This window comes from Sipha flava, unplaced genomic scaffold (genome assembly GCF_003268045.1).
Source record: "Sipha flava isolate LNK unplaced genomic scaffold, YSA_version1 123_pilon_pilon, whole genome shotgun sequence".
Taxonomy (NCBI): Eukaryota; Metazoa; Arthropoda; class Insecta; order Hemiptera; family Aphididae; genus Sipha; species Sipha flava.
The window spans coordinates 937,252-948,157 of NW_020271749.1; the positions used below are offsets into that span (position 1 = coordinate 937,252).

The window sequence follows — 10,906 nt, forward strand, 5'->3', positions numbered from 1 at the left end:
AAAAAATTTTAGTAGTTATAGTACATATACAACATTGTAAAGAAAAGGAGTTTCCAAAACATATAATAAAATTAATATTTTAAAATATGTTCAGTACTTAAAGCTATAGTTTTATTTTTTTCAATATATAATATTGAAAGTTCATTAAATTTATTTTGTTGCATTGATATTCTTAACCATGTTTTAATTTTTATAATCGTTAAAAAACTCCTTTCACATGTAGTAGAACTAATAGGCTATGTTAATGCAAAATGTATCAGTTTATAAAAATTTGGAAATACTATCTTTTTCAGGTTTTCTTAAATAGTTTTTAGCAACCATCATTTCCGATTGTAGACTTTGTTAGCAAATATTTATATTTGGTAAACCCTGAAATGTAAACATTTTACAGATCAATTTATTTTACCATTTTCTTAATTATGGAATAAATAAAAAGGAGTTTAAGAATTTCCTTATTGTGATTAATGAAGTCTGTACTCCCATCTACGACTATATTTTCAATGTCAATAACATGATATATAACCACACTTCGTATTGGTGTGTTAAAAAATGTATAGATTTTTTCAATTATATTTAACCAATTTTCAATAGACTTTATTTACTTAATTGTACTTTTTAGTTTTTGTTACTTTCTGCTGAAACTGCACGATTTAATAAATGTGTATCACAGTGTACATAGATATTTACACTAAATATATGACTTTATTCCTTGAACCTTTCCACTGATATAATTGGCACCATCATATCTTATCCTATTGAAAATTCACTTTCTACTAAACCTAATAAAACATTTCAAAATATGAAGCTTAAAATTTAATACACAAAATTCTATTCAATAATTTTACCATTAAGGATTGCTGATTACTACCACTTAGCTTTCAATTCTGTCGAATTTCAAAAAAATCTTCATTTAAATTATAAAGAATACTTACGAGCATTATTGCCTCTATATATACCAGTTGAATAGCCATCATCTATTTGTTTTTCATCTTTTGTCTTATCTACACTTCTCAAGATAGTAATTATTACAAGTTGTTCTGTATATGATTATTATCCTTATAAATCTCATTTTTGTCATTAACTAATATTCAAGGAATAAATGTTCGTCACCAACAAGTATTATACTTTCTTTAATATTCTATTAAGACCTATAGTATAATATCAATCGGTGAGTGCCAGTTGTTTTATTCAAAAGTAAAATAAATAAAAAAAATCAACTTATCTAAAACTTCTTTATATTACATTATTTAACTTGGTAACATTAAGCATATAATAACAATAATAATAATTTTAAATTAAATATTTAAATTTCATTATTCTCTAATTTTTAAACTAATAAATATATTTGCAAATTTGATATACTTATTCAAACAATATTTTCAATAATCAATGTAATAAATTTTGTAAGTACTTGTTGTATAAACTAATAATAAGTATGATAAGTATAATAAATATTTGTATACACAATTTAAACAAATAACAATTATTTTAATTTAAGAAAAACAAATATCATATCGCATATTCGGTAAAATTTTGTTTTATTCAAGTGTTTTAGTTTTATAGTTATTGTTGACAATAATTTTATTCAGATATATTTCTTCTTTAGCTCATTTATTCTTTAAATGAACATGTCAATAAATAATGATTAAAATTTCAAAATAATAGTAATCCTAGTTGGTTTTTATAATACGATTAGTAATAAATATTTTAATTTTTTTTATTTTGGATGGACCATGGCTCAAAAAATGAGGACAGTTGTCCTCAATCAAATTATGATAAAAACAAATACTTACATAAGACTATAAAGATTTTCAACAAATACCATAATATACTGGGTTATATTTTAGGAAGTTCATCATTTGGGCAAAAATAATGTTCATTAGTTAAATATACGACGTTGTGGAAAATATTTTTTTCTTTAGTTATTTCTTCATAAGTTATTGAGTTTAATTTTATTAATTCATCAAATAAACTCTTTTCAAATTCTAAAATGTATACAATTAAAAAATGTAGTGTAATTAAAAATTGGTAAGATTAAATAAATAAATATTAACCTTTAGGATCAAATACAGCAGTGGTATGCTCATATGAATTGCACTCCCAACATTCTTCAGGAGTAAAATTTGTATCCTCTTGATTTCCTCTAAAAATATTAAATAAATTATTTTATTTTTTTAACAGAAATAAAAATATGATAAGATAAGCTGATACTATGAGGGTTTAATCAATATAAAATTATACATTTTTTTACCAAATATTTTTACAAATATGTTAATTTCAAGACCTTAAAAATATATTAAATTTACTCCCTTTATTATTTTTAGCTTATATAACTATTGTAAATAATTTAAAAAGATTAAACTAAATCAGTTTTTAAATGTTTATATATTCTTAACACATTTCAGTTTTAAGATTTTAAAACAAATTATTTAATTATTTCATTATTTAAAAATTTTTATTGGAAAAACCATTGATCAAACTCATTTGATACAAATATATTATAAAATAGTTTTATATTTATAAATTAAAAATCAGTATTTTATTATATTTGAAATCTACTTACTCATGAAAACTATTTTCTGACGAACTGCAATCAAAATAGCTGCCTAGAAAATTATTTAAAGAAATAATATAATATTCATAAATTTTACATAAAATTAATTTGATTTTATAATATTTATAAGTATTAGGTAATTGAAAAATATATTTTTATGAATACTCACTTGATTCAACACTTTCATTTGAAAATTCTAGATCATTAGAATCTTCAACATGTAAAGGTCCTATAATACGATTTTCATTTATAGACAATCGTAGATTTTTTAACAGCTTTGAATAATTTATCTAATAAAACAAAACAAAATTGAATAATTTTTTTAGAAAAATGTAAAATGAGTATAATATAATGTAGTATAATATTTAAATGGATAAACACATAGGTATAATTTCATTGAATTTCCCTAAATTCAGTCTTAACATATAAGACTGTTTACTATGATTTCTAATGTACAAGTTCTAAGCTAACAGACTACATCCATACTCCTTCATCAGCTAAAATAATATCAGCAGATAACTAACAAGTTTTTTTGAATAAATATCACAAAATAAATTAAATGCAATCTGTTCTGTGTAATTACCAACTAAAATTGTGTTATGGCACAGGTATTGATTAATCAGCTAACCAATGAAATTATTAAAACATAATTAGTGCTGAAAATCCCAAATTATGTAGTGGTTGAGCACTAGGGAGAGAGTTCAGAAGAGAAGGTATTTTGGGTATGTCTCAAATATAAGAAGAGAGTAAAAGACTAAAATTAGTATATCTAACGATACCAGGATATTTTTCTATGTAGGACCAATGCAAGTCAATATTTTAGAAGGTCAAGCCTTGCAAAAATTAGATTATGCCTAAAGATATTCATAATTTTTATACTAATAAGAAAACGCAGGATCTAAAATTGCAAACGTGTTTCCGGAAAACATATTAAATTCAAACCCTATTAATTTTAATAGATATAACTCATTGGTGAATAAGTACTGATTTTACAGGTCTTTGTAATGGAATAAAATAAAATATACTAGCAGTAATCTAATGTCAATTGTAATTATTAATTTCTAAGTTTATGTTTATAAGTTATAAGTTTTTTTTAAGCACTGTGTAATATTGTTTTAAGTATATACATTTAAATTACCTAGCTATTAGTTTAAAATTCAAATTATACAAATTATTGAACATTGATATTAAAATGTATATGTTTTTGTTATAAGTTAAACTCCTAGGTCTCCACACAAGAATCTTAGTGGGGTCCAGTATTCTTGTTACTGAGAAATAAAAATAAAATAAAAAATACAAATCCGTTAGTTGCTTTACTAAAAAGAAAGGCTTAAATATAATTTTATGGAAAACATAAATAAGTCTTAGCAATAGAAGTATAAATTTTATGATTATTTTTTTAGCTTACAATGATATAAATTAAGTAATATTTACACTTTAATTATTATTTTTTAAATCAAAATACATAAAAAATATAATTATGAAGTCTTACAGTAAATATTGTAAACTATTTGGCCAATTATAATTGAGGCGAAAATCAATAAAGCAGAAGATATAAATTCTAAACTCTGTTTACTAATATTTTATAAAAAATAATTATTTTGTACATAATTCTTATTTTTTATAATTATACTTACTTCAGTAATGCTTTCTGTAGAAAATACATTTTGTTCAAAGTCAACTGATTTAATACTGCTGTTTATGTCCCACAATGGAATTGCATCTAATTTATTATTATATAAATCCAAAAACTCCAATTTCATAAGGTGAGTAATGATATTTGGAAATGATAATAACTAATTAAAATTAAAAAATTAAATTAAAAAAATAAATAATTATCATTACCTTTTTATACATACCCAATTGTTATTCAATACTAATGTTTTCAAATTTTTTAAATTTCTGAAACTTTCAGGAACTGTTAAAATTTGATTGTTTGAAAAATCACATACTTCTAAATTTGTCAATTGACTCAATGAATCTGGTAGCAAAACAATAGCATTATTGGACAAATTCAACAACCGTAAATTTGGTAAACTGAAATATACACGTTTTCCAATGCTTGATAAATTAACATTAGACATACTTAATGAATCGATCAATTTAAATCTATAATTAAATACCAATGGTACTTTAATGAAAAAATTATGTTGTTGTTTTATTTTTGTATCTTTATTATCCAAAACAAGGGATCTAATATTTTTTAAATGTTTGATGAAATCTAATTTAAGAACATCAGCGTTAGTACATGAAATATTCAAATACTTCAAATGTCTGGCAATGCCGTACATGTTCAAATAAGGATCTGCTTGAATATTATCTAGACAATATGTAAAGGATAAATTTAACGACTCTATTGAAGTACATTCAATTGACCATAACCAAAGTGGAAGACTATTCAATTTTAAATTGTAACTGATATTTAAAGACCGTAAGTGTTGAACACAGAGTGGTTTTGTGTTGATATTTAAAAGCTGGTTATGAGACAAATCAAGTATAACTAAGTGGTCCATTCCATTCATCAAACATTGAGGAATCGCTACAAAATTGTTATGTGATAAATTTAAACGTGTTAAATGTTGAAGCTTGACAAATGTAAGCGGCAGTGTAGTTAATTCATTTGATGATAAATTGAGTTCAACAATATTTCCCAGGTTTCCGACGATTTCGGGTACTTCGCATAAACTACTGGAGCTCAAATCTAGTGCAGTTAAATTGTTCAAACATGTATTCAAATTGTGTAGTTTTGAAACCGAAGGAAATACAGTAGCCAATTTCGTACAGCTGCGATCACATGGATCGGAATCGTTGAACATTTTAAACAACTGAACCGGAATAAAATATCAAGTACAACAATAATAGGTACATGCGCACGAAAGTTACAGTTGTGATTAGTTATAACGACAAAACAAAATATACACAATTTCCAACACCGTTCAAAATAATAGTTGGCTTGGAGTTTCCGTTGATTAGTGCTTATCATTTTTTGATAAACAGTAACCATAAAACATATTATGCTCTGTGCTGTAACCATAATTTTGCACGTGCTACACCGATTAGTGGGGCAGATTAGCTATATTCTATGGGGCAGAAGACTATGACTACTGTAGACCACGGTTAAAGATATACAGGTTAGCTATCGTCTATCTAAATAGCATTGGCAGTTGCGGTCAGTACGCGATACGGATTTAGTATACATTTTCACCGCATCTTTAGAGCGCTAGTGGCAAGTAGGGTTATAGATTATAGACTATAGTGATAATTTTAAACAATAAACAACAGTAAAGTTTAAATCACGGCCTTATTTAAAGTTTGAAGTTTTCACTTTTCTGGTGCATTATACAGCTTTATTTATATAGCTTTATATAGCTTTATTTTATTTATTATATTATCAAGTATTTAAGTTATAGGTAAGTCTTATAACAGTAAACAGACAACAGTAAAGTTTAAATCACGGCCTTATTTAAAGTTTGAAGTTTCCACTTTTCTGGTGCATTATACAGCTTTTTTTTATTCAGGTATGTAATTTTGAACTAGTCGTTGCAATATTATGTAAAATAAAAGTGTTGTAAAATATCTTAAAAAATAGTATTGAAATAGGTAAAATTATCATCAAAATCTTTTTTGTAATTTTTAAGTAGTACTTTTATTGAGACAAAGTTTACACTATTTTTTTAATATCAACTACCTAGTAAATTATAGTTATAATTATTAAGTAGTATTCAATACAATGAAATAGTATTTAAAATATTTTCAAATATGTATTAAATTATTAAAGAAATATTTGAATACTTTTACTCAATTACTTCACAACACTGAATTTACTTTATTCTACTTATAAATTATAATGGTCCAGTATTTTATTATAGTGGATAATGCCTCGTTCATGTTGCGTAGTCGGTTGCAAAACTGGATATAAGTCTAACTATAGTACAATTAAGGCATCTACTTTTTCTTTTCCTACGGATGAAAATTTAAAGAAAAAGTGGATAAATAAAATACCCCGAAAAGATTTGATTGTCACTAAAAATTCAGCAATTTGTGAGTGTCATTTTACTGCTGATCAAATTATTAGAACATGGACTTCAGGGGTTGGTGATAAACAAGTGTGTGTAAGTATTTAGATAATTTACATTTTAAAATTAAAACTGAATAATTCTTATTTTTTTTTTTTTTTATTTATCCGATTAACTATTTATTTAAATGAACAATGTTTTTCAGATAAATTTGAAGTATCCAAAACTAAAAGAAGATGCTATCCCTTGCATATTTCCTGGCCCAAAATATTTATCGAATCCACAAACTAAAAGAAAGTCTCCTAGAAAGCGAGATAGTTCATTAATCTCTTCTAAAAACATTGAAGTAGTAGAGGTAAATTTTTTAACGTTACTAAAAATATTAATTAATCAGGTTCAATACCTACATAAATATTACATAATTATACATAAATATTATGAATAAAATATTTGACTGTTGGTATCATATTTAAATATTGTATATCAATTTTATAATTAATTTTGAAGTTTTGTTATATAGGTATATCCTAGTATACATTATATATTACATTTTATATTTTTTTTTTTTATAGGCTGAATCTAAAATTTCGGAACATTCTAGTAGTAATGATATTGATCCAGAATTTTCTGAAGAATCTTCAGTCTTGTCCACCGCTCAAAAGTTTGAAAAAATATGCTGTGATCTTGAGTCAATCACACTTCCAGATAATTGGAAATATGAGATACATAGAGGAAAGAAACCATATATTATATTTTATACAGTAAAATTTTTTAACAATAAAGCTGGAATTAGCATTGAAAAACAGATTTTTTTAGATTCAGACATGATTTTGAAATGTAATATATATGAAAAGAATATAAACCTTCAAGATTTGTGTGGAAATTCAAATATTTCTTCGTTGGATGATTTGATTTCAATTATGATTATTTTAAGTTCTAAAAAAATATGCTCAGGTGGGCCTTTAGTTCAAGAATTTGAAAATATATCAGTTGAATGTGCAGATATAGTTTTTAAAAACCATTGGATACATAAAAAATGTCCTTTTTTAATTGATAAATCATCTATTGAAAATAAATGTTCATTTTGTAAAAACTTAAGAAGAACATTTCGTATAAAAAAATCAAGGTTGTCTGTTGGCAAATCGACTAGGTTATTATTATCGCCTACAAAAAAAAAAACAATTTGATGAGCACCGCAATAAAAAGCATATTATACAAAAACAAGTTTTAAGAGCAAAACATAGAATACAATATTTACAAGATCAGTTAAATGAAGTTAAGGAAAAACTAAACCATTTATCAGAGAGCTCAGTTAATGATCTTATAATTAAAAATAATTTAAATAATTCCCAGTCTACTTTAGTTAGAGAAATAGTTGCAGCTAGCAAGTACAAAAACCCTAAAAACCGTCGCTACCCCGAAAACTGGATGTTACTCTGCTTGTTGTTTAACATTCGTTCACCTGGTGCATATCGTTTTCTTCGGGAACAAGATCTAATGCCTTTGCCCTGTACCTCTACGATTCGCAAACATTTATCTATGGTCAAAACTAATTGTGGATTTGATCTCCAGTTTTTTGAGCTACTCAAAAAAAGGATGTCTCATAAATCTCTGGAACAACGACACGGAGTTCTCTTGTTTGACGAAATTCAACTAAGAAAAGGCCTAAATGTAAACACACGAGATTTAACTTATTCTGGCTTAGAAGATATGGGGGGTGAAACTGATGTTTCAGAGAATAAAGCTGACCATGGGTTAGTTTTTTTTTTTCAAGGTCTAGCAGATAAATTCTCTCAGCCTATTGCTGTATTTGCATCTTCCAATTCGGTTAAAGGTAATTTTTTTTAAATTGTATTTATTTTTAAATTAACTTATTTCAAATTTTAATATTACAGGAACTGTATTGGCCCAGCTTGTATTAAAAGCTATAATGATGTTAGAATCTTCTGGTTGCTTTATTGATGGTATAATTTGTGATGGTGCTGCTACAAACCGAAAAATGTGGACCCAATTTGGGATTAGTGGTAAATTAGGAGCGGTCCAAAACTATTTTATACATCCTACTCAGGAACACAGAAAAGTATTTGTGTTATCAGATGTTCCACACCTTTTCAAAAATATAAGAAACTGCTTACATGACAATAAATATCTTAAAGTAATATTTTTGTTATTATTTAGTATGAATAATGTTGTAATGTTTAAATATATTAATTTAAGGTGAATCCTGATCGAAAATGTGTCAGTTGGTTTCATTATATTGAAGCCTATAATGCTGATGTAATTCATCCTGGTAATGCACGTGCCATTCCAAAGGTTACTAAAGAACATCTATTTTTGTCCAATTTAATGAAAATGCGAGTTCGTTTAATGACACAAGTAAAATATTTTAAAATATTTAATAATAATAAAAAAGAATTGTTATAAAAAAAATTCAATACAACTTAAATAAATTTGAAAATATTTATTGAATATACTTTTAGTTTTGTAGTAAATGTTAATATTGATTTATAGAAAACTCACTTATGATCTAATGTTTGTACATTAGGAAGTAATAACTATTAGGTACCATTTATTAACATTTACGTATTAATGTATCCAATTATTATTAAGGTGTTCAGTCGATCAATGGCTTGCGGTATAGAGTTTTATAGACGGAAGAAAATTGTTGGTTTAGGAGGTAGTGAAGAAACCATTTTAAACAACTGAACCGGAATAAAATATCAAGTACAACAATAATAGGTACATGCGCACGAAAGTTACAGTTGTGATTAGTTATAACGACAAAACAAAATATACACAATTTCCAACACCGTTCAAAATAATAGTTGGCTTGGAGTTTCTGTTGATTAGTGCTTATCATTTTTTGATAAACAGTAACCATAAAACATATTATGCTCTGTGCTGTAACCATAATTTTGCATGTGCTACACCGATTAGTGGGGCAGATTAGCTATATTCTATGGGGCAGAAGACTATGACTACTGTAGACTGTAGCTCTAAATCAGCCATACTCAACTTTTTTTTTGTTTGGGCCACATAAATATTTTAATATATTACAAGGGTCGCAAGTCGAAATGAACGGAACGAAAAATAAAAAAATAAACTAAAAATAAATATATAAATTGTGTATATTGTATAACATTTGAAAATGTATTATAAAAAATTAAATTAAATATTTATTTTAAATTAGTGTGGATTTTTATACTGATATCGTTTTTTCATTATTTTGGATATATCTGGTTTGTAATTGCTGATCACTATTCTTGTTATGGACATAGATACATAAATGTAGGTCCCTACGACTTTTACTACATAGGAGGGACAACATAAATCGTAATAGTAGAGATCGGGAAATGATTATAAATAATATAATAATCGCAACATTCTATTAAGGAACTATTAATTTTATTAGAGGGTAACACGAGCACATATTATATGTGAATCGTATGGCTATATTCCAAAGTGTGACATTAAAAATAACTATTACTGTTACCTATAGATATCAATGTTCAATATTGTCAAATTATATGATATGTGTATTATGTTATCGATTGTGTCCGCGTCGGTATCGTTATCGGCCTAACCGGTCTAGTGTACCGATGGGCCTTTGATTTTATTATATTCAGTCGGAAAAAGTATTTTAAATTGTAAAGGTGCCGACTCCGCACATGGAATAAAAAGGCTTTTTAACAAAATTCAAATTAAATATATTATTTCATAACGCAACAAAATAATTTATTTATTATACATCATACAGTCCATTAATATAAAATTTTATAACCGGTGTAATTTTAACCCAAACCAACAATTACAGAAAGACATCAGTATGATATATTACGGAGATGTAGGTCCTTACTAATTATATGGTAGAGAAGACAATTAGTACATAATAAACTGAAACCATTATAGAAAGGCACCGGTATGACATATACAAAATGCGGAATTCACGAGGACAACTGGTTACATATAGGTAATCTAGGGTTGAGCGCACGAAACACAAGTAACATCAATCTAAATGACAAGGTGAATCGCATAGGATGAGTGGTTTAGCATTCACTAGGTCCGGGTCAACTATGAGAAACGGAGTATATAAGGGAGTCCCGAATAGACCAATATCAGATGTGTTTAAGACGTGTTTTAGCGAGCACCTCCACGCCAGTATATTTGTTAATTTAATTAAATTACGTGTACTAATAAAATATTTTAATAAACGGTTTTATTTAGTTTGACTATTTTTATTGGAATTATTCTATCACATATTCATCTTTACGGTTGAACCGCCCGCACACAACACTTTTAACAAGTCGTCAAGATATGAATAAGGACGTAGTAGTAC

General features: G+C 26.2%; 1 protein-coding gene across 3 annotated transcripts; it reads right to left on the reverse strand.

Annotated features, from left to right (window-relative positions):
* Positions 1 to 154: 154 nt before the first annotated feature.
* On the reverse strand, positions 155 to 9,350 carry LOC112694097 (leucine-rich repeat protein SHOC-2-like). Of its 3 annotated transcripts, none has more exons than XR_003149534.1 (8): positions 4,414 to 6,070; positions 4,192 to 4,350; positions 2,724 to 2,844; positions 2,564 to 2,606; positions 2,055 to 2,143; positions 1,794 to 1,985; positions 933 to 1,148; positions 155 to 779 (listed from the first exon to the last, which is right to left on the reverse strand). XR_003149534.1 is itself a non-coding variant. In XM_025569469.1 (8 exons), exons 2-7 carry the CDS (start codon positions 5,368 to 5,370, stop codon positions 1,837 to 1,839), a joined length of 1,518 nt encoding a protein of 505 aa, XP_025425254.1. In that variant the 5' UTR covers positions 5,371 to 5,394; positions 9,288 to 9,350; the 3' UTR covers positions 155 to 1,148; positions 1,794 to 1,836. The 3 variants fall into 3 exon arrangements, 2 of the variants coding, with proteins under 2 accessions (XP_025425254.1, XP_025425255.1); XM_025569469.1 differs by adding an exon at positions 9,288 to 9,350 and having other exon boundaries at positions 155 to 1,148; positions 4,414 to 5,394; XM_025569470.1 differs by adding an exon at positions 9,261 to 9,345 and having other exon boundaries at positions 155 to 1,148; positions 4,414 to 5,367.
* Between the last annotated feature and the right edge of the window lie 1,556 nt (positions 9,351 to 10,906).